The following is a 24,812-nucleotide window of genomic DNA, read 5'->3' as shown; positions in this document are numbered from 1 at the left end:
TGAAGCAGGGGAAGTCGCCTTAAAGAAAACTGGAATTAGGAGAAATAAATTAAATAAGGCAAAAATTGTCATTAATTAATGAATTCATACAGTACAGATGGATCCAAAAATGAATTATATAACAATGGAAGAGTTATGAATTTAAGGAGTTGGGTAAGCAACTGTAAACAGAATTACAAGGAGGAAAAATAAATTAAATAAAATAGGACACAGAGCTGTTCATTGATAAATTCATAAAATAAGAATGAACATCCAGAAACTAAAATAAGTAAAAGGTAAAGGATTTACGAATTTAAAGTAGGCTGAGAGTAAATCAATAGAAATGGTAGTAAATTACTTGAATAAGCTCGCAATGGTGCAAAGACTTTGAGACAGGAAAGGGTTGGGTAATTGGCGGGGGGAGGGGTGCGTGGGGGCAGAGTTGGAAGGATGACACATATCGAGTGACCCAAGGGTTGAGGCTTAAACTATCAAAAGGGCCACAAAATTGCCGAAGGAGGAAAAGCGGGCAGGTAGCAATGTACACTTCAAATGGTTCTCTCTCTGCTGGCACTGTCCCTCTCCCATTCAAAATCACCATCAAACACCTTCTCAAAAAAAAGTCTCAGCCCCTGTGTTCTTGCAATCCATTACCCCATCTTCAATCTCCTTTTGTTCTCCAATGTCACTCTCAAATCCATTGCTATCTTGCCCACAACTCCATGTTTGAATCTCTCCAATCAGGTTTTTACATCTGCCACAGCTCTGAAATGGCCCAAACCAAAATCACTAATTACATCCAGTGTGATTGTGGTGCATTATCTTTCTTTCACCTCATCAGCCTCTCTGCAGCCTTCAATTCAGTTGACCACACCAGCCTCCTCCAATTCCTTTCCACCACTGTCCAGCACAGTGTAACTACCCTTGCTTGGTTCCACACTATCCTATCCAAATCATAGCCAGAGCATTGCCAGCAATAGATTCTCTTACTGTAGTGGAATCGCCCAAAGGCCCAAAACGGGACATAGCTGGGCAATTTTGCACACTGTTGGGTAGATACTAATATTATTCATTCCACTTCTGGGTGAAGATGGTTGCACACACTTCAGCCTTGTCTTTTGCCTTTATATGTTGGGCCATCATGGAAGATATGGATGGGGATATTCATCGAACATCCTCCTCCTGTTCGTTGCTTAAATGTCCACCATCATTTATGACTAGATGTGGCAGTGTTTCAGAACTTTGTGATCTGTTGGTTGTATGATCAACTAGTTGTCTATAGCATACTGTTTTCACTGTTTAGCATGCATATAATCCTGCGGTGTACCATCAGCAGGTTGGTACCTCATTTTCAGGTATACCTGATGCTGCCCCTGGCATGCTCCTCTACACTCTTCAATGAACTAGAGTTGGTCATTCGGCTTGATGGGGAAGGAAGAGTAAGGGATATGCCAGGATATGAGATGACAAATTGGAGTGATATACATTGCTAAAGTTGCCCAGTTTTAAGCTGCAAGATCTTTTCTTGATCCATCCCACTTTGCACAGTGGTACCGCCACACATCATAATGCAGAGTGGACACATACAGCGTGAAAACGGGAGTCAGTCTTCACAATGACTGTGCTGTGGTCACTCCTACCAATGCCGTCATGGACAGACACATCTGCGACAGGTAGATTGGTGGGGTGGTTAACAACTTGTATTTGTATAGTGCCTTCAACATAATAAGACATCCCAAGGCGCTGCACAGGAGCATTATAAAACAAAATATGACACTGAGCCATATAAGGAGATATTAGGTCAGATGACCAAAGACTTGTTCCAAGAGGAAGTTTTTTTTTTAAAAGAGTGTCTTAAAGTAGGAAAGCAAAGTAGACAGGCAGAGAGGCGTAGGGAGGGTACTCAGGAACCTAGGGTACAAGCAACAAGGCACAGCCACCAATGGTGGATCAATTAAAATTGGGGCGTTTAAGAGACCAGAATTTGAGAAAAGTGTTGTGGTGGAGAGATGGAATTCCAGAACTTGGGCTCCAGTCATCTGAACACACAACTGCCAATGGTGGAGTGAAGAATATTGGGGATGTGCAAGAGACCAAGAATTGAGGAGCGCAAATATCTTGGAGAGTTGTAGGACTGAAGGAGGTTAGAGAGATAGGGATGGCACCAGTAACTGGGAGAGGAGAAGCGGAAGAAGGAAAAGAAGGTGAAGAAAATGGCGGTGCTGGTGGCAGCGGTGAAGGAGGAGGATGACAACAGATTATATGTAAATAGTGCACTTAAAATAATAAAACCTCCCAAAGGTGCTTCACAGGAGTATTAACAATATATGACACAAGCAGACATTAGATCAGATGACGAAAAGCTTAGCCAAAGAGGTAGGTTTTAAGGAGTATCTTAAAGGAGGAAAGCAAGGTAGAATCACAGAATTATTACAGCACAGAAGATGGCCATTTGGTCCATCATGTCTGTGCTGGCCCTCCAAAGAAGCAATTTACCGACTGCCACACCCCTGTCTTCTTCCCACAGCTCTGCACTTACTTTCTTTTCAGATAATAATCCAATTCCCTCCTGAATACCTCGATTGAACCTGCCTCCACCACACTCTCAAGCTGTGCATTCCAGATCATAACCTCTTGCCGGGTGCAAAAGTTTTTCCTCATGTCACTATTGCTTCCTTTGCCAATTACCTTAAATCTGTGCCCTCTTGTTCTCAATCTTTCCACCAAAGGGAATAGTTTTTCCCTTTCTACTCTGTCCATACCCCTCATGATTTTGAACACCTGTATCAAATCTCCTCCCAGCCTTCTCTTCTCCAAGGAAAACAGTCCCAACTTCTCCAACCTATCCACGTAACTGAAGCTTCTCATTCCTGGAGCCATTCTCGTGAATCTTTTATCCCATAAGCTATAACTTTGTTCACAAATCTGTTGTGCGGCACTTTATCAAATGCCTTTTGGAAGTCCATGCCCACCACATCAACAGCATTACCCTCCAACCCTCTCTGTTACCTCATCAAAAAACTCCAAAAGCAAGGAATTATGTTAAACTTGTACAGAACACTGGTTTGGCCTCAACTGGAGAACTGTGTACAGTTCTGGGCGCTACGCTTTAGGAAAACTGTAAAGGCATTAGAGAGAGTGCAGTAAAGATTCACAAGAATGATTCCAAGGATGAGGAACTTCAGTTATGTGGATTGATTGGAGAAGTTAGGACTGTTGAAGAGAAGGCTGAGAGGAAATTTGATAGAGGTGTTCAAAATCATCAGGGGTCTAGACAGAGTAGATAGTGAAAAACTGTTCCCATTGGTGGAAAGATTGAGAACAAGAGGGCACAGATTTAAGGTAATTGGCAAAAGAAGCAACAGTGACATAAGGAAAACCTTTCCCACCCAGTGAGTGATTAGGATCTAAAATGCACTACCTGAGAGTGTGGTGGAGGCAGGTTCAATCAAGGCATTCAAGAGGGAATTGAATGGTTATATGAAAAGGAAGATCGTCCAGGGTTACAGAGATAAGGTAGGGAAGGGCACTAGATAAACTGCTCTTTCGGAGGGCCAGCACAGACACGATGGGCTGCATGGCCTCCTTCTGCGCTATAACAATTCTGTGATTCTGATTCCGTGAAGTTAGTTAAACATGATTTTTCCTTAACATATCCGTGCTGGCTCTCCTTAATAAGCCCATATTTGCCCAAGAGACTATTAATTTTGTCCAGAATTATCATTTGTAGAAGCTTCCTCACCAAGGTTAAACTGACTGGCCTGTAGTTGCTGGACTTATCTTTACATCCTTTTTTAAACAAGGGTGTAGCATTTGCAATTCTCCAGTCTTCTGGCTGACCAGAGTCTAAAGAAGACTGAAAAATTATGGCCAGTGCCTCCGCATAAAGAGGTGTAGGGAGGGAATTCCAGAGCTCAGGTCAAGGCAGGGTCACCGATGGTAGAGCGATTAAAATCAAGGATGCTCAAAAGGTCAGAATTAGACAAGCGCAGCTATCTCGGAGGGTTGTGGGGCTGCAGGAGATAAGAGAGAAAAGGAGGGGTGAGGCCATGGAGGGATTTGAAAACAAGGATGAGAGTTCTGAAATCAAGACGTTGCTTTATCGGGAGCCAATGCAGGTCAGTGAGCATAGGAGTAATAGATGAACTGGACTTGGTGCGAGCTAAGACAAAGGCAAAGAGTTTTGGATGACCTCAAGTTTACGGAGAATGTGGGAGACCAGCCAGGAGTGCATTGGAATAGTCAAGTCTAGAGGTAATGAAGGCATGATTAAGGGTTTCAACAGCAGATGATCTGAGACAGGGGCAATGTTACAGAAGTGAAAATAGACAGTCTTAATGATGGTGCAGATGTGTGGTTGGAAGCTCATCTCGGGGTCAGATAATGACACCAAGGTTGTAAAAAAAATTGTTTCGTCTCTGACTGTTAGCAGGGAGACGGATGGAGTCAGTAGCAAGGGATCAGAGTTTGGAGCGGGGAGTGAATATAATGGCTTCATTTTACCCAATATTTAATTGGAGGAAATTTCTGCCAATCCAGAATTGGATAAGCAATCTGATAATTTAGCAACAGAGCAGAAGTCAAGAGAAGTGGTGGTGAAGTAGAGCTGGGGACCATCAGCATACACGTGAAAACTTCCACTGTGCATTCGGATGATATCACTGAAGGGGCAGCATGTGAATGAGAATAGGAGGCAGCTAAGGATAGATCCTTGGGGACATCAGAGCTAATGGTGCAGGAGCAGGAAGAGAAGCCATTGCAAGTGATACTTTGGCTACAATTAGATAGATTAGAATGGAATCAGGTGAGAGCAGTCTCATTCAACTATTGACTGTAAAGAGGTGTTAGAACAGGACCGTGTGGTCAATCATGTCAAAAGCTGCAGACAGATCGAGAAGGATGCGGAGGGATAGTTTACTTTTGCCACAGTCACATAAGATGCCATTTGTGACTTTGATAAGAGCCATTTCAGTACTCTAGCAGGGGTAGAAACCTGAATCAAGGGATTCAAACATGAAGTTCCAGGAAAGATGGGCACAGATTTGTGTGTTGACAACACGTTCAAGGTCTTTGGAGAGGAAAGGTAGGTTGGAGATGGGGCGGTAGTTTGCAAGGACAGTGGGGTCAAGGGTTGGCTTTTTGAGGAAGGAAGATTTAAAGGAGAGAGGAATAACACCTGGAGAGAGAGAGCCATTAACATTATCAGCTAACCAGGAGGGCAAGTTGGGTGGTCAGCAATTTAGTGGGAATAGGGTCAAGGGAACGAGGTGGGTCTCATGGACAAGATGAGCTCAGAGGGGGCACAAAAGGGGGATAGGAGAGAAATTGGAGTAAGATGCAAGTTCAGAGCTAGAGCAGGGGGAACTTTAGAGGAAGTCTGGCCCGATGGGCTAGTGGAAGGGAGGGACGCGGCAGAGATAGTTAATCCGATGGTCTCAATCTTAGCGATAAAGAAGTCCACGAGCTCCCCGCACTTATTGTTGGACATCAAGAAACTTATTCCCTCATATTGGTTCTCTCGCCATCTGGCACAAATGGCAGCTATGTACTTCAGCACTCGGTCAACTTAGTCAATGGTTGTATTACCAAGCCATTCTTGGTTTTGGACACTGAATAATTCAACTTAGATTCGGTACCCGTTTACCCAAAGTGCTTCTACCAAGTGGTGTTTGACATGGAGGTGTATTGATTTATCAGCTGAAAGATCATTATGTGGAAATCAGCAGGAAACAACATGGAGGCAATATGGAAGACGCCCAGGGCAAACTACTCTCCTCTGATGATTCCTCTTCCTGGTGGGACAGGACATACCCAGGGATGGTGCCTGGGACATTGGCTAATATGTATGATTCTGTGAGTATGACTATGTCATGGTGTTGGATAACAAATATGTTGGATAGTTCTCCAGATTTTGGGACTCTGCAGTGTCGACTTGGGTCAATCTGCCTTTATTGCATCCTGATTCGAACATACGACTTAGGAGCAGGAGTAGCCCACTCAGCCCTTTGAGCCTCCTCCGCCATTCAATAAGTTCATGGCTGAACTGATTACTCCACATTTTCACCTACCCCCGATAACCTTCCACCCTCTTGCTTATCAAGAATCTATCTACCTCTGTCTTAAAAATATTCAAAGACGCTGCTTCCACCGCCTTTTGAGGAAAAGAATTCCAAAGACTCACAACCCTCAGAAAAAAATTCTCATCTCTTTCTTAAATAGGCTCATGGTTGGAAACAACTGCTTCAGAGAGGTTAAGAGTCAACCATATTGCTGTGGGACTGGAGTCACATATAGACCAGATTGGGTAAGGACAGTGCATTTCCTTCCTGAAAAGACATTAGTGAACCAGTTGGGTGTTTAAGACAATACGAAAGCTTCATCGTCACTTTTACTGACTGATGATACCAGTTTCTTTTTCCCTCCAGAACTTTTTAAAATTTAGTTTTTTAAATTAATTCAAATTCTCAAACTGCTGTGGTGGAATTTGAACTTGCATTCTATTTTGTCTAGTCATAACTATTATGCTACCCATATTACCCATTATGATGACTTCTCTGTTTGAGAATAGCATAGGACAAAATAAATGAATACAGACTTGACCTAGAGAAAGGCCCAGAAATTAGAAGCTCTTGCTACCTTTGAAGGGGCTGGCTGTCCTAGACATTCTTACCAAAAAGATTATTTGTGAATGGTGACGCCAGAAACCTTCAAGCTCTGGATTAGTACCATCCCACTCTTGGTACTTCTTGTCTCCCTTCTCAACCAATGATACACATGCCACCACTATAACAGCATTACAATATTACAAGCCCTTTTCGAAGTGGTCTCTTGGTGCCAGCAAATGAATCTCTTCTGCTATTTTAGGCCTGAAAGATCAGTACACCAGCACTACCATTGTCTCTAAACTGCACAATGATCTGCTTCACACACAAGCTTCTAAGCTGCAACACAACTACAATCACCTCCCAAGAATGCAGAGGATTGTCTTGAGGAGGAAGCAATTTATGAGCCACAGGATGAGCAAGTTGATGCTACAGGAGACCTAGAAGAATCTGCTGCTCAGATTGCACGAGAATGACCCTTCTCTACTTTGGAAAATGCAACAGACAGATCATGTTTTCCTGAAAGGAGATGTAAATGCTGGCACTGCTCTATAATGTATCAATTACTGCCTTGACATGCGCATGCCACAAAATTGGCTGCACTACAAATTATCATTATGCTAGCTTGGAACGTGGCAGAGACAAGCAGGATGACCACTGTAGGTAGTGCTGGCCTAATGGTGAAGCATGAATAGATGTTTTCTTACAGACTAGATCTACAGTTGCATACAAAGGCCTTCAGCTATTACCAGGTGATGTGCCTCAGCTGCAGGTACACTTGCTGGCATTATGGCAGATACAAGTAGTTTTGCTTGTGGTGCCTTATGATCTTCCTGGCATGCTTTCTTTGACCTTTTGCATCCACTTTCATGAAGTTTTAGGGCAATTTAAAATAATCCCCATATCGCACAAAAATGTCAATTTTTTTAAATTGACATGTATCTTTAAGAACTCCTTTCATGACAGGCAATAGAACATGAGAAATGTGATAGTGAGAAGCCATCAAGAAACCAGGCAAAGAAACTTGTGTGATGTACAAAGCTTTTTTATTGGCCAATTTATTTTTATCTATATGCTACAATCACAAACGAATAACTGTTCAGGAGCTTAATTTATAAAATGACATGGAATAAAACATGGTTAAAGTGAAAATATTCCTTTGAAGTTATTGAAAGCTATCCAGCTGAAAGTTAATTATTTCTATACAATGTATTTGAAGCAATATCAAGTAATATATATATATATAATTACTGAAATGTGTTTAAACAAAATGGAAAAATAAAAACCAAATAAAGCACTATGACAATCAGGGTATTCTGCAGACATGGACGTAGGCTTAACTTCCTAGATGGCTTTAAGTTGTGTATTCACTTTGTATCCAAATGATTTTTAAAGATCACAACAAGTAACCAGCCCTAAACAAAATCCATTGTAATGAGTACAATTTTTCTCTTCCATTATTGGGTAAATTAATTGATGTGATTCTACCAGCAGGGAGCCATGTACAAAGAGTGAAGTTTGGAGAATCAACGTGACAGTGCTATCTCCAACCTGCACTGTTTTTGAACACAATGCCACACTGAATGGAAGATTGGTGAATTTACCATTAGACATGAAATATCAATAGTGTATGCACATTGGACTATGCTACTATGGTATTTTTTACTTTAACCTCTACTTCAGTCAACAGCTCCAACTTTTAGCACTTCTTTCTGTACGCACTTCTTGCATGCTTTCAATCGATCCAGTTCGAATGTTTAATGATTTTTCAAGTCTACAAGTTATTGCAAAACCATTCGATTGAATGTAGAAATTCCAGAAAAAGTGAGGCTGATGCAAATCAAATGAAATATTTCTATTCAAAGTGTTCTAATTTTTACATTGAGTGAATTATTTGCTATTGCAGCTTACTGCCAACTTTTGTGGATTCAAGATTGAAGGTGGTCACGTGCTATACATGGTACACCTTCATTCAGTATTTGTTCAGCCCTCTGGAGATGTTAACAATAGATTTTAATGCGCAATGTGCGACTTGGAATGAAGGACAGTTCACAAGTTTAGGACTGGATGTTTGGTTGATCTTTCGCCATCTGTCCAAGGTCTGCACATTGCAGTCACTAATTGTGCAGAGACATGTTTTGTGAAGAAAATTGAAAAACAAAAAAGACAGGAATAACATATTAAAATCGAATGGTTTGCTCTCAAATTGAAGTGGACAAAACTCAACGTTCTCTTCCTAATAATGACCGCAAGAATGTATACCAAGTCATCCTGCTTTTAAGAAAATACATTCTTTCTTTCCTTGGATTGTTTTTGTTTCAAATAGATCACAGAGAAATGTATTAAAAATGCTGGAAACATTTTCTTAGGTTAATATCATCATGCATAAACTCCAAGAGCAACCCTGAAAATGATTACTAAACATCTGAATATCTAAAACAAGAAACAGGTTATGAAGAGGTAGCAAAGATGCAGAGATGATTTGATATTCATTATCTACTGGTGAAATATGATTGTTCCACTTTTTTTCCTCGTGTAGCATGGGGATCCAGCAGTCTGCAAGCTATATGACAAATGTGTACCCTTACTGTCATGACAGATATGGCCAAGTCAATATGCAGATCCTTATTACTTATATCAGTAACAGTAAATCAATACAGAATTGTTGATAGCAGACAAATGAAGATAGAGGAAGAGCGAGGATGGATTTTCTCCTCCCTCCCCAAGTAGTCTACTGTACTTTGTTATTGATCCGTTAGCAGTTTTACATTTTATTACAAGGAACGAAACACAACTATTCTGAATAATATTCTTGATCACAATAATCATAATAATGAGGCAAAAGCTCATGTCATCTTTTAATTTAGCACTCTTCATTAAACATTCCCTGCTCAAATCCCCAGGCTAAGGGTAGGTGCTGTGATAGGAAAACATGACAAAAATATTTGATTGTATTGCCAGAGTATTGTTATTAATATCACATTCCTCACATCTGCTCAACGTGACCAAAACAGACACCTTATGAAAGCTGAATATTGTTCAAAGATTAGCCGTAGTCACTACCCTGCCAAAATATTGTCAGACTGCTTGCCCAACATCCTGTACTGGATGAGAAGAAATTTCCTCCAAATATTGGAAGAATGAAACCATTGTCTTCAATTCCCGCCACAAACTCCATTCCCTAGCCACTGACTCCATCTCTCTCTCCCTGGCAATTGTCTGAGGCTAAAACAGACTTCACCAATGGTGTCATATTTGACCCCAAGATGAGCTCCCAAACACATGCCCAGACCAGCAGTAAGATAGCCTATTTCCATCAACCAACTCCAGCTCGCCTCATCTCATCTGCTGCTGAAATGCTCATCCAATCTTTGTTACCTCTAGACTTGATTATTCCAATGCACTTCTGGCCAGCCTCCCCCATTGAGAAACTCGAAGTCATCCAAAACTCTGCTGCCCATGTTCCAACTCGCAAGAAGTCTCGTTCACCCATCGCCCCTGCGCTCGCTGACCTACACTGGCTTCCAGTTAGCAATGCCTTAATTTTAAAATTGTCATTATTTTCAAATCCCTCCATGGTCTCACTGCTCCCTATCTCTGGAATCTCCTCCAGCCCTACAACTCGGAGATATTTGCTCTCCTTCAATTTTGGCTTCGAGCATCCCAATTAAAATCACCTCACCATCAGCTGCAAAGGCCATAAACTCTGGAATTCCCTCCCTAAACCTCACTACCTCTCTTCCATCCTTTAAGACGCTCCTTAAAACCTACCTCTTTGGCCAAGCATTTGGTCATCTGCCCTAATATCTTATGTGGCTTAGTATCAAATTTTGTTTTATAACACTCCTATGAAGTGCCTTGGGACATTTTACTACATTAATGGCACTATATAAATGCAATTGTTGAACTATGAAATGAGAATGAATTTTAACTTTTTAAGTTACCTTATACTTATGCTGTAGTGACAGTCCTTTATTCACATACACCTCTGAACTGTTGCTCTGAGATGTCACTATTGCAATCAAGAAAGTTACTGCAATAACAGATGGTGTGTGCTTTCAATTCCCATGTCAGTGCATAATACACCAGTTGTCGAGAACCGACAATTAAGTTAGCTTAATTACTTGAAGCCAGTCTAAGTCATTCTTCTGTTGCAGGAGTTACTAACAATTAATGAATATCATTTCTAGTTCAATTTATTAACTAACATATAAAATATTTAGCAATGTTCACTCTTACAGCAATTCCGTAGAAAAGTCTTGTCCCACAGGCACACAGAGCTGCAGCACAAGGAACCGCTGGATAAGGCCAACTAAAACAGAAGAAATATAAAAATTACTTACATTTACCCTGTACAATAGCCTATAAAACACAATTATTCAGACACAATGACCATTAAAGCTCCTGGACTAGCATAAAAACCCAACTGGTTCACTGATGTCTTTTCATGAATGGAAATTTGCTTTAGCTACCCAGTCTGGCCCACATATGACTAGTCCCAGACTATTTAGTTGACTCTTAATGCCCTTTGAAATGGCCTAGCAAGCAACTCAATTGTAAAGCAGAACCATAATTTAGGTCAACGGGGGATGTACAGCCTTATCAATGTTATGCACATCCAGAAAAGAAACGAAAAGTACAAGATTGCTTTCTGTTTATAGGTGCTAAGCTCTGCAGATATTTACTTTTATACATTGTGTCACGTACAGTAAAGACATATCATATTACTAACTTTTAAGATACGAACTTTATACAATGTGGACTCCATGAAATTGACTTTTCCTTTTATAAAAAAGTGGACAATGTGCTGAAACGATGGCCACCAAAGACCGTATGACCTGGCCAGTGTATTCAAAAACTGCTTCACTGTCCAAAAAGGACAAATGGATACATTCCAGACTGAGGTTTCATTTACGCCCATTCTGAAACCATCAAGAGACATTTCTGAATTGAATGGTTTTCTTTTGAGAAAGAAGACGTGAAGTAGCCACATCATAACAGAACAGTACCCATCCAGACCTCCGTAGATAGCCAATGATTCCACACCTTGGTCCATTGTGTGGTCACACCAGGGGAGAAGGCCATATGTCAAAGATCAGAAATGCTAATGTGATTAATTTTTACCTTAAAAGGCAACTCTCTGGACAGAGGGGAAGAGATCACAGCAACATCGCAGAACGCTGTCCAACCAGTGGCTGTGGAAAGAAGTCCAGCTGGACAAGGAAGGAGCCCTGCTGCTAAATCTACACTTCAACTTGCTGCAGCAGAGAACTGACCACCACCTCCAGTCTGAAATTGTAACCAACAGAATCTACAACACCTCAACAAGTTCAAGACTACACACACCGAGGCCTGCAACTTTAAAAGAGACTGTCCTACTTAGAAGATTCAACAGGTTTACCATAAACCACAAACACCTACCACAGCCTGAACTCTTACCCTTTACCTCCTATCTATCTTCTAGAGTGTGCACATGAGAGTGAATGCTTGTGAGAGTGGTGTTGCGGACATTATGGGGAATGAATATTGTTCAATAAATAGTTAATCTTCTGTTTTAAACCTACAAGAAAACCTGTCATTTGTCTGTTTATTTGACCCTAAAAAACACTTAGAAGCTAACTCATCATTATAAACAAAACACGATTACGGTCAGTTGGGAGGTTAACAGCGGGAATCACCGGCACCCCTTACCACCCGTCCATAGCAATTGAGAAACCAAGATAAAAGACTTTATAAAGCCCACTGTGAAGGACAAGATTCAGCCGGGTAGTCCTAGAATTTATGTAATGAAAATCTTTTGATACAGCATCCATTGTACCAGAGAAAACCCTCAAAATCTGTAATAGAGATGGGCTAGCATTTAATCCCAGAGATAGAGAGGCTTCTCTGAGGTACCTCATACTAAGTAAAAAGAACTCCATTACACTGAAGGGGTTAAGTAGAAACAAGTTGAGTTTTAGAAAAGCATGTCAGCAGAATTTAACAGTCAGGTTGAGAAAAGAAACAAACATGCTGCTAGGGTAAAGAATAAGAATAGGGAGAGAAGGTTGGAACCGAAACCTCAAGGCCACTGTTTCTGTGGAATGTTGGTGTAATGGGAAACAAAGAGATAATAAGTATGGTATGGAGCCATCTGGTATGTGTATTGATAAGGCTGAGGATGTGTGTTCATTGGAATGTGCAATCCATCACCATTGTTTTATGATCAATCATCCTTTGTTTGAACACATTGTATGATAAGAACAGTATATAAGTTTGTGGTCCGGAATGTAAAGTTAGAGCATTACCTCAGAATACCCGAGATGGTGTCTCTCCCTACGTATGCTTGAATAAATCGATTGAACCTATGCCCGTGTCTCCTCGTGTGGTGGTTGAGTTGTCCCACAACAGTTTGTCGTAGTTGGCAGGATACTTATATTGGACCATCGGAACTGCACTGCAAACGGGTGAGTATATTTATTTACACCCTTAGTTAGGACAGTAAGCCTACCCGAGTGAAAGTCCAGTCCAGTATTCAAAGAATTTGCAGGAGGTCTCAGGACAGGAGGTGTACTGGGTAAGGAGGCAGAACCGTGCTGATGGGACAGTAAGTCCAAAGTCGCGCAGAGGTCAGAACCACTTACCGTAAGGTATACCAAACGTAGAGCCGCGCTGGTCGGGAGAGACAAAGGAGCAGGGGACCGCGCGGAGTGAAGTCAGGAAGCTAGCAAAATGTCAGATAAGAAGTTGAGTAATGAAATGTTTTCCGACTGGGGCTCGCATGGCACAGCAACATAAAAACATTATGTTTTTAGTGAAATTTCGTGAGTAAAAACAAGTTACTGTGTCATTGTTCAAGCCTGCATGAATGCATACCGTGGGGCTGAGTCGTTAACTCTTTGTTGCCCGACTTTAATGCTGAAAGCATGTGTCTGTTACTTATTCTATTTTTATACATATATTTTTGTGGGAACCTCAAGTCATGTTTTGTGTGTGAACTAGTCGAACGTAGTGTGTGTTCATTTCAATCAGGACATGGGATTTAACACAGATTTTGGTACTCTTAATTCATAACTCATTACAGAAATCAATTTTCTAAGTTTGGAATTAAATAAGTGTGAAAAGTGATTGTTGAGTGTGGTCATTTCAATTTAAGATTGTGTACCCGGCAATGGGATATAAAATTGAATTATATTTTAAGTTAAAGTTTTATTTTTATTTTAAAGGTTGGTTTTGCAACTGTGAAAAGGCAATGAACAATTTTCTGAGATAAGCTTCCGCCGTGAAGGTCTGAGGATGTCTGGCTGAAATCTAATTTGAAAACACTGCTTTAATTGGACCAAAGTTTAAAATCTGTTCTTGTTTTTTTGCAGTTTAAATTTAGGACATGTCTTATTGATTGTTTTTAAGTAGTAAATTTCATGAATTGGATATTGCTTTAAGGGTGAGAAGGACAAAGGAGATATGGGAAAGATTGGAATGGTTAAAGTTTGTGTAAGAAGCTGGCGTTAAACTTTTTTGTTTTAAGAATGTTAAATAACTTTTCTCAAGTTTTTGGGTTTTATTTGAAAAGACGTCTGAAGAAAGAAAAAAGTGATGTAATGTACCTCTTCTATAAAAAAAAAGCACGTGCTATTCTGTTCGATTAAGTTTATACTATTAAGGTTAACTAACCTGTTAAGTTGTGGTGGCCACAGTGAACTTTCAAGTTTATTTTGTCAAGTTGAGGGAGCCTTTAATTATTAAAGATACTAAAAGTTTGGGAACAATTGGAGTTTAATGTAAAATGCTGTCTTCCCTAATGGAGAATGCTTTCCTTTGAAGTTGATAATGTTATTAAAGATTTTGTTATTTTAAACCCTAAGGATATCAAAAGAATTGGGGAAAAAACGTTTAAAATGGAGTTTTGTTCTTTTTCAATTGAAAAAGTTTGTTCTAAAAGTTATGTAAAGTGACGCATCTGAGAATGTTTGGCTCTGCCCCCTTGGAGACAAGCAAAGAAATTAAACCCGCTGCAGCTTGGATATTATTACATTTTAAATTTCTAAATTGACATAATTGGACAAATTAACCCATTGGGCTCAGGGGCAGAGCCACAATGGATTCTTTGTGTTTATAAAGCAGTTTCCAAGGCCACATGAGAATTAAGGCAACAGCAAAAGATCCAGCAGCTTTAAGAATTTAAGAACATAACTGCTGACAACAAATGTCACAACATCTTTATCTTTGAGACAATGTGCTTGAGAAGGAGAGATAGTTGCAAGCAATTCTGTCTTTAATGTAAAAAAAAAATGCAATACCACCAAGTCTGGGCATAAGAAATTGGAATCGATAAACAAAATTAAATTTATAAGCGGTTATTTAAAGCACTCAAAGGGAAACTTACCTAACATTTAAGAGGACAATCAAAGTTTTAGAAAAAAAAACAAAAAAAAAAGTCTAGCTGTTTCCTAAGTCTAAAAAACAAAGTTTCTTTTGGGGAGATATTAAATGGAACATTAATAAAACCCTGTCACTCCAGCAACACTATTCTTTGAATTTAGAATAATGAGATGTCGAAAATCCAGTATAATTTAGCAAGTTACTTTTAAGAAATTAAAATGTCATCTAAAATAGAGAAAAAAAACAAACAAAATATGGTAATGCCTGGAATCAAATGAGAATGTTTGATTTCTGTTTTAGAGAATTATAACTGTATAGTTTCTCCAGGACTCATGAATGAAATAGAATTATAATTAATGGGAATTGGCAATTAGGTCTAACTGATACAGGAGCTAATCAAAATTCAAACCATTAAATTAATATAGTGTAGAATTTCCAAGAAGCCTAGAACTTTCCAGTGAAAGTCGGGAAAGTGTAGATGAGACTGGTACTTTGATAGCTTTCTCTTGGAGATATTTGTATCCTTGCCTATGAGTTTTTATTTTTAAAGAGAAATACATTTGTAAGTCTGGTCATGACCCGAGACATCAGGACCCTACAGGGGGAGGTAAGCAAATATCTCAGACAGACAACACCAGTTGCACACCCCACCCCGACATTTGATCTTTTGATAAGATCACCTGAAAGTTGAGAATGTGTGGCATGACATTGGGATACCGGTGTAAATGTGCAGATTTGATTTGTTACATGTAGAGCAACTGAACTAATGACAGAAATGGTGATGAGACTGTCAAGTTATGTTGCAGCAGGTAGCGAGGAAGTAGGACCTGCGAGAGAAAGGGTTAAAAGATTTGTGAAGGAGCTGTGCAGACAACTGCATGAGCTGAGGCAGGAGGTTAGAGATCAACAGATCATACAGGATATAGAAACGGATGTGAAAGAGAAACAGGCAAAGGTGCCTGGTGTGGGAGGCAAAATAATGGTAAATGTAATGCCTGAGAAACCGGGATTGGCGCCTAGGTAGATAGGACCCTAAGAGGTAATAATGACCAGCGACACCTGTGCCTGTGTGGACATCAGAGGGAAGGGACACTGGAAACACTGGATGCAGCTGAAACATGTAACTAACTGATTTTGTTTTGCAGAATTTAATCACGGTTGACCAGTGACAACTGGAAGGCCCATTATATCTTACAGAATGGTATCCACTATATTAATACTCCTGGGACTGGGAATCGGCGAAGGTTCAACCTGCCAAGCGACAAACTGATCATACCACAATAGCTCAACAGACCTCAAGACCATAGGGATCAACGAACAGAACACCGATGCCAAGGACACAATTAACGGACCCCCCCCCCTTGCCCAACAATAAACCCTGGGCTGGAGAATGGGCTAGTGTTAACAAAATCTGGTAAAACTTTGTATGATAATGTACACCCATGAGCTGGTACCCATTGTCCTAAACATCTTCAAAATTAAATTGCCCCAGTGGTGCCCAGGGAAGACCCGGAAATTGTATGAGGCATTAGTTGAACAAGTGATGGCACAGGCATCATGGTTCAACAAAGGGGGGGTGGGGGGGAAGCTGAGGGGAGGACCCCTCACTCAGGGGAAGTACCCACGGAAGTGGAGTTTATTAAATGATGCTACCACAGTATTTAACACTGGAACTTAAGTCATAAATTCGACTGACCTGGCTTCAGTGGACAAAAGGTCCGGACGCTAAGCACCCAACTTAAAGTAATCCTCAGACACAGACAAAAGATCCAGAGCGGACATCTTGGTGCAGGTCAAACCCTGACATGGACAGTTCAGGATCTGGTTGTAGTACTTGAGAGTCACGCATGGACCATTAACAAACTAATTGACGAGGGGCGTAACATCTCAGAGGATGCGGTTAGGAACGATGTCTGCAGCACTTATGGATCTTGGATGCTTGAGCAAACTCGGGAGAGCTTAAGACAGCTCCATGAGGGTGAAGTTCTCCTGTGGATATCAAATACCCACTTACACGTCCCATCACCAGAACCAGAACCTGACTGGTTGCCAGCTCAGAGGTTTAACACATGTGTATAAAACTGATGAGAAATGTAGTGTCAATAAAAGCCTTTGATAGGTGTGATCTTGGCAATCCCAGTTATACCAGAATCAATACACAGTAAAACCGTATACGAAGTAGAGAACATTGGGGTAATAAGGGAAGATTATTACGCAAGATATCATAGAATGCTGTAGAAATAGAGGGTGAAATGATAGGTACTACTTTAGATAGATGCAGTATAGGAGCCTCTGCCGTGCTGTATCCACATCCTATATATATATATATATATATATATATATATATATATATATATAAAACTGAAGAGGCAAAAATGTGGATTTAACGCAACTGTCAATTGTATAATGGAAGCTACACGGGCAGTAATGGAACCGACCCACGTTGCATATGTGGGAAAAGGGAGATATTGTCTTGACTATGACACAATGAGAATATCAGTATGGACACAATCGATCCTGTCCGATAAATAATCACACGGTGTGGCTATACCCACAGGTACCAGCGAAGATGGGCAAGGTAGAGCTGGTGGAAATATATAAAAGGGAAACTGTCAACCTGCAGGCCACCAAGAGCATAAAAGAAAACCTCACACACTACTTGAGACAGTTCTCATATTCTATCCCACCACTGCCCACACACCTCACAAGCATCCGTGCGGGATTACAGCAGGTACATTGGGTGCATTATACATTACAATAATAAACTAAGGCGCTGGACGAGGGGGTCGAACAGATCGATATCACCTGGGGGGAGGAGCTGTAGAATTGGGATTCAAACATAGAGATCTCCCATTTCTTGGTTATTGCCTAAGTAGTGATGGTTGTGTATTTGACGTGCTTAGTCCACAGGGTCACTACAGGGCCGACCCATACAAACGGTGTGGTCAATTGCCTTTGCAATCCTAAGCTCGATACCTGGCCAGTATCAAAGACTGGCGGACAGCAAGGAGAATTGAGCACATCACTGTTCAGGTGTTATTGGCGATCTTGGGCTGGGCCAAAAGGGGGGACTGAAGGGGTTTAAGTAGAAACAAGTTGAGTTTTAGAAAAGCATCTCAGCAGAATTTAACAGTCAGGTTGAGAAAAGAAACAAACATGCTGCTAGGGTAAAGGATAAGATTAGGAAGCGAAGGTTGGAGCCGAAACCTTGAGGTCACCGCTTCCTTGGAATGTTGGTGTAATGGGAAACAAAAAGATAATAAACACGGTATGGAGCCATTTGGTATGTGTATTGATAAGGCTGAGGATGTGTGTTCATTGGAATGTGTAATCAATCACCATTGTTTTATGGTCAATCATATCAATCATCCGTTGTTTGAACACATTGTATCATAAGAACAGTATATAAGTTTGTGCTCCTGAATGTAAAGTTAGAGTATTACCTTGGAATACCCTAGGTGGTGTCTCTCCTTATGTACACATGAATAAATCGACTGAACCTGTACCTGAGTCTCCTCGGGTGGTGGTTAAGCTGTCCCACAACAACACGAAAGCCACTTTTTGCACCCACTGCAACCTCACACTTACTTACATGTCCAGTGTTTGGAAACGGACTTGATGCATTGAAAACTGCCGTAATTTATGAGCATCCGTAGTTTCAAGGGAATGTTTGTATCTAATATGATGCAAGCCATTTGGGATTGTCAGTATATGTCCATTTTTTGTAGGTGTCCATTTGTATAGGTTTCACTCTAGTATCTGCTCAAGGTGGAAAGGTAATTTCCAGAAAGCAAAGAAGAATCTCCTCAGCATTGAAATTTGCACCATTATATTTGCTTCTGAGTGGGGTAAAGATCATAAGAAATAGGAGCAAGAGTAGGCCATTCAGCCCCTCGAGCCTGCTCTGCCATTCAGTATCATGGCTGATCTGATTGTGGCCTCAACACCACTTCCGTGCCTGCCCCCCATAACCCTCGACTCCCTTCTAGATCAAAAATCTAACTCAGCCTTGAATATATTCAATGACCAAGCCTGCACTGTTTGCTGGGGAAGAGAATTCCAAAGATTAATGACCCTCTGACAGAAGAAATTGATCCTCATCTCCATCTTAAAAGGGAGACCCCATATTCTGAAACTGTACCCCTTAGTTCTAGATTTCTCCATGAGGGGAAATATCCTCTCAGCATCCACTCTGTCAAGCCCCCTCAGAATCTTACATGTTTCAGTAAGATCGCCTATAACTCTTTTAAACTCCAATGAGCCCAGCCTGCTCACCCTTTCCTCAAAAGACAGCCCCTTTTATCCCAGGAGTCAGCTGAGTGAACCTTCTCTGAACTGCTTCCAATGCAAGTATATCCCTCCTTAAGCAAGGAGACCAAAACTGTATGCAATACTCTAGGTATGGTCACACCAATGCCCTACTTTTATACTCCATCCACCTTGCAATAAATGCCAACATTCCATTTGCCTTAATTACTTGATGTAACTGCATATTAACTTTTTCTGATGCATGTACAAGGACACCCAGATCCCTCTGTACCGCAGCATTCTGCAGTCTCCCTCCACTATTTAAAAAGGGAGGAAGAGAGAAAGCAGGGAATTATAGACCAGTTAGCCTGACATCGGTAGTGGGGAAAATTCTAGAGTCCATTATCAAAGATTTTATAGCAGAGCACTTAGAGAACAGTGGTAGAATCGGGCAGAGTCAGCATGGATTTACGAAAGGGAAATATGCTTGACAAATCTACTAGAATTCTTTGAGGATGTAACTAGTAGTTTTGATGAGGGTGAGTCAGTGGATGTGGTTTACTTGGACTTTCAGAAGGCTTTCGACAAAAGTCCCACATAAGAGATTAGCATGTAAAATTAAAGCACATGGGATTGGGGTATTGTATTGCAATGGATAGAAAATTGGTTGGCAGACAGGAAACAAGCGTAGGGATAAATGGGTTTTTTTCTGAATGGCAGGCAGTGACTAGTGGGGTACCACAGGGATCGGTGATAGGACCCCAGCTATTCACAATATACATCAATGATTTAGATGAGGGAACTAAATGTAATAGCTCCAAATTTGCAGATGACACAAAACTGGGTGGGAGGGTGAGTTGTGAGGCGGATGCAGAGAAGCTTCAGGGTGATTTGGACAAGTTGAGTGAGTGGGCTAATGCACGGCAGATGCAGTATAATGTGGATAAATGTGAGGTTATCCACTTTGGTAGCAAAAACAGGAAGGCAGATTATCTGAATGGCTATAAACTGAGAGAGGGGAATATGCAGCAAGACCTGGGTGTTCTCGTACACAAGTCGCTGAAGGTAAGCATGCAGGTGCAACAGGCGGTAAAAAAGACAGATGGTATGTTGGCCTTCATAGCGAGAGGATTCGAGTACAGGTGCGGGGATGTCTTGCTGCAATTATACAGGGCCTTGGTGAGGCCACACCTGGAATATTGTGTGCAGTTTTGGTCTCCTTATCTGAGGAAGTATGTTCTTGCTATAGAGGGAGTGCAGCGAAGGTTTACCAGACTGATTCCTGGGATGGTGGGACTGACGTGTGAGAAGAGATTGAGTCAGTTAGGATTATATTCGTCTGAGTTCGGAAGAGTGAGGGGGGATCTCATAGAAACCTATAAAATTCTAACTGGACTTGACAGAGTAGATGCAGGAAGGATGTTCCCAATGGTGGGGGAGTCCAGAACCAAGGGTCATAGTCTCAGGATATGGGGTAAACCTTTCAGGACTGAGATGAGGAGAAATTTCTTCACCCAGAGAGTGGTGAGCCTATGGAATTCGCTACCACAGAAGGTAGTTGAGGCCAAAACATTGTATGTTTTCAAAAAGGAGTTAGATATAGCTCTTGGGTCTAAAGGGATCAAAGGATATGGTGCGAAAGCAGGGACGGGCTACTAAGTTGGATGATCAGCCATGATCATAATGAATGGCGCAGCAGGCTCGAAGGGCCGAATGGCCTACTCCTGCTCCTATTTTCTATGTTTATGTAAATAATATTCTGTTGTTTTATTCTTCCTGCCAAAGTGGACAACCTCACATTTTACTACATTATACTCCATCTGCCAAATTTTTGCCCAATCACTTAACCTACCTTTATCTCTTTGCAGACACTTTATGTCCTCCTCACAACTTGCTTTCTACCTATCTTTGCATCATCCGCAAATTTGGCTACAATGCACTTGGTCCCTTCATCCAGGTCATTAATATACTTTGTGAATACTTGAAGCCCCTGTACTGATCCCTGTGGCACTCCACTAGTAACAGTTTGCCAACCTGAAAAGCCCCATTTATCCCAATTCTTTGTTTCCTGTTAATTAGCCAATCCTCTATCCATGCTAATATATTAACCCAACACCATGACCTCTTATCATGTGTAGTAACCTTTTATGTGGCACCTTAGCAAATGCCTTTTGGAAATCCAAATACACTACATCTACTGGTTCCCCTTTATCCACCCTACTTGTTACCTCCTCAAAGAACACTAATAAATTTCTCAAACATGATTTTCCTTTCATAAAACTATGTTGACTCTGCCTGATTACATTATGATTTTCTAAATGTCCTGCTACTACTTCCTTAATAATGGGTTCTTGCATTTTCCCAATGACAGATGTTAGGCTAACTGGCCTATAATTTCCTGCTTTGTGTCTCCCTTCATGTTTTGAATAAAGGTATTTCATTTGCAGTTTTTCAATCCACTGGGACCTTTCCAGAATCTAGGGAATTTTGGAAGATTACAACCAATGCATCCACTATCTCTGCAGCTACTTCAAGATCCTAAGATGCAGGCCATCAGGTCCAGACGACTTGTCAGCCTTTCGACCCATTGGTCTTCCTAGTACTTTTTCTCCTTTAACATGTCACCTTTTAATTCAGACACCAATTTTTTTTTTCTTATTGATGGTGACTCAAAGACATAGTATTTCTTCAATAAACTGAGGCAGACTAAGAGATCTATTGCCATATTGAGAATACATTAGAAATCATCACATACTAGGAAAGAAATCAAGGATGAAATTTGTACACAATTTAAAAACGTTTGCGTCGTTGCATTAAAATAAATTGGGTCTTGAATTATATTGTAAACTGGAATAAGACAAATGTTTGTGGTCAAAATCAGGAGCCATTCTTAAACCAAACTCAGTACTTTTTCCTTAATCAGTATATTGTATATACAACAAGGAATATCTGTTCTGTATAATGAAGCAAGGAAATTAAGTGACATATAGAGAAAATACTTGGGAAATAATAACGATAGGATAATTAGGTTCACATAGACAATAAAGAAAATGAGGAGCCTTCAGTAAAGGTGTTAAATGGGATTTAGTTTATTACAGTGGCAGAATAACTGGTTGGAAAAATAGATTTGCAACACAAATCTTAAATACAAGATGGATAAGGTACAGGTTAAATACATTGCAACTATGAATAAAGGGAATGTGGCAAAGGCTATAGTTTCTTAGTTAAAACCAAGCTGAAAACAAAAATCAGGTTTTTAAAAAAAAGAGGCATATGATAAATATAGTGGGAGGGAAAACAGAAGAAAACCATAAATAAGAATTAGGAAGGCTAAAAAGGGAGTTTTAAGAAATGGAGTCATCATAAAGAGAAAAAGAAAGGGCTTTTATTATCAGGTAAGTAAAATGATACTCAACAAAGGGCTGAGATCACTTGGAAACTATCTTCTATTTGAGTGCTTGGAGGATGTAGAAGAGTTGTTTCTGGAAGCAAATTGAAAATATATTGAAAAGGTTATGGAACTAAAGTGAAAAAGTTACTAGGTGTAAACCATATCCATCCCACATAGAGATTAAAGAGAAAAAAGCAGAGGGACAAATCATATTTTCCACTATTTTTGGAAATGGGAATTGCTTTGAAGAATGGAAGAGTGACAAATGTTACACTTTTGCACAAAGAAGGAAGAGTTCAGCTTCAAAATTTAGGTCTTTTAATCTCATCTAAATACAGAAGTGACTTCTAAGACAGGATTTCCTGTGGAAACAAAATTCTATTTTGAAATATGGCAGGCCAGGATTTCCACCCACATTATGATCACTGACCTCTAATTTCTGGAATTAAGAGTCATAGCATTATACAGCACAGAAACAGGCCTTGGGCTCATCGTGTCTGTGCCGGCCATCAAGCACCTATTTATTCCAATCCCATTTTCCAGCACTTGTAGCCTTGTATGCTATGGCATTTCAAGTGCTCATCTAAATAATTCTTAAATGTTGTGAGAGTACCTGCCTCTACCATCTCTTCAGGCAGTGCATTCCAGATTCCAACCACCCTCTGGATGAAAATGCTTTTCCTCAAATCCCATCTAAACCTCCTGCCCCTTACCTTAAATCTATGCCCTCTGGTTATTGACACCTCCGCTAAGGGAAAAAATTTCTTCCTAACTACGCCCCTCATAATTTTGTATACCTCAATCAGGTCCCCCTCAGCCTTCTCTGCTCCAAGGAAAACAACCCTAGCCTATCCAGTCTCTCTTCATAGCTGAAATGCTCCAGCGCAGGCTACATCCTGGTGAATCACCTGGGCACCCTCTCCAGTGCAATCACATCCTTCCTATAGTGTGGCATCCAGAACTGTACACAGTACTCCAGCTGTGACCTAACTAGCATTTTATACAGCTCCATCAAAACCTCCCTGCTCTTATATTCTACGCCTCAGCTATTGAAGGCAAATATCCTATATGCCTTCCTAACCACCTTATCTACCCGCGCTGCTGCCTTCAGTGATACATGGACAAGTACACCAAGGTCCCTCTGACCCTCGGTACTTAATAGGGTCCTACCATCCATTGTATATTCCCTTGCCTTATTAGTCCTCCTAAAATGCATCACCTCACACTTCTCAGCATTAAATTCCATCTGCCACTGCTCTGCCCATCTTACTGGCCCATCTATATCGTTATGTAATCTAAGGCTTTCCTCTTCATTATTTACGATACCACCAATTTTCGTGTCATCTGTGAACTTACTGATCATACCTCCTATATTCATGTCTAAATCATTAATGTACACTACAAACAGCAAGGGTCCCAGCACCAATCCCTGCGGTACACCACTGGTCACAGGCTTCCAATCACAAAAACAACCCTCGACCATCACCCTCTGCCTCCTGCCTTTAAATCAATTTTGGATCCACTTTGCCAAATTGCCCTGGATCCCATGGGCTCTTACCTTCTTAACCAATCTCCCATGTGGGACCTTATCAAACGCCTTACTGAAATCCATGTAGACTACATTAACTGCTTTACCATCATCTACAAATCGAGTCACCTCCTCAAAAAATTCAATCAAATATGTGAGACACAATCTCCCCCTGACAAAGCCATGCCGACTATCCTTGAGTAATCCCTGCCTCTCCAAATGGAGATTAATCCTCTCCCTCAGAATTTTTTCCAATAGTTGCCCTACCACCGATGTTAGACTCACTGGCCTCACTAGACTCATTACCTGGCTTATCCCTACTACCCTTCTTGAATAATGGTACCACATTCACTGTCCTCCAGTCCTCTGGCACCTCTCTTTTGGCCAAAGTGGATTTGAAAATTTGTGTCACAGCCCCTGCAATCTCCTCTTTTGCCTCACATAGCCTGGGATATATCTCATCTGGACCTGGGGATTTATCCACTTTTAAGCCTGCTAAAACAGCTAATATCTCCCCCTTTTCAATGCTAATCTGTGCAAATATATCACAATCCCTCTCCCTGATCTCTACACCTACATCATCCTTCTCCATAGTGAACACAGATGAAAAGTAATCAATCATTCAGAAACTCCCCTATGTCCTCCGGCTCCACACACAGATTGGCACTTTTGTCCCTAATAGGCCTTACTCTTTCCCTGGTTA

General features: G+C 40.8%; 1 protein-coding gene across 8 annotated transcripts in view; it reads right to left on the bottom strand.

Moving 5' to 3' along the window:
- Positions 1-24,812, bottom strand: part of cfap20dc (CFAP20 domain containing) — a 548,283-nt gene that overhangs the window by 416,416 nt on the left and 107,055 nt on the right. For all 8 annotated transcript variants that reach the window (XR_010976965.1, XM_068051613.1, XM_068051614.1 and 5 more), the window contains one exon: positions 10,821-10,893. Coding sequence is in view for 7 of the 8 variants with exons in the window: in XM_068051613.1 (XP_067907714.1) it covers positions 10,821-10,893 (73 nt within the window). In the remaining variant the exon portion in view is untranslated. The remainder of the gene's footprint in view (positions 1-10,820; positions 10,894-24,812) is intronic.

Source organism: Heterodontus francisci, chromosome 19 (assembly GCF_036365525.1).
Source record: "Heterodontus francisci isolate sHetFra1 chromosome 19, sHetFra1.hap1, whole genome shotgun sequence".
Classification (NCBI taxonomy): domain Eukaryota; kingdom Metazoa; phylum Chordata; class Chondrichthyes; order Heterodontiformes; family Heterodontidae; genus Heterodontus; species Heterodontus francisci.
This window is presented reverse-complemented; position numbering and strand designations above follow the sequence as displayed.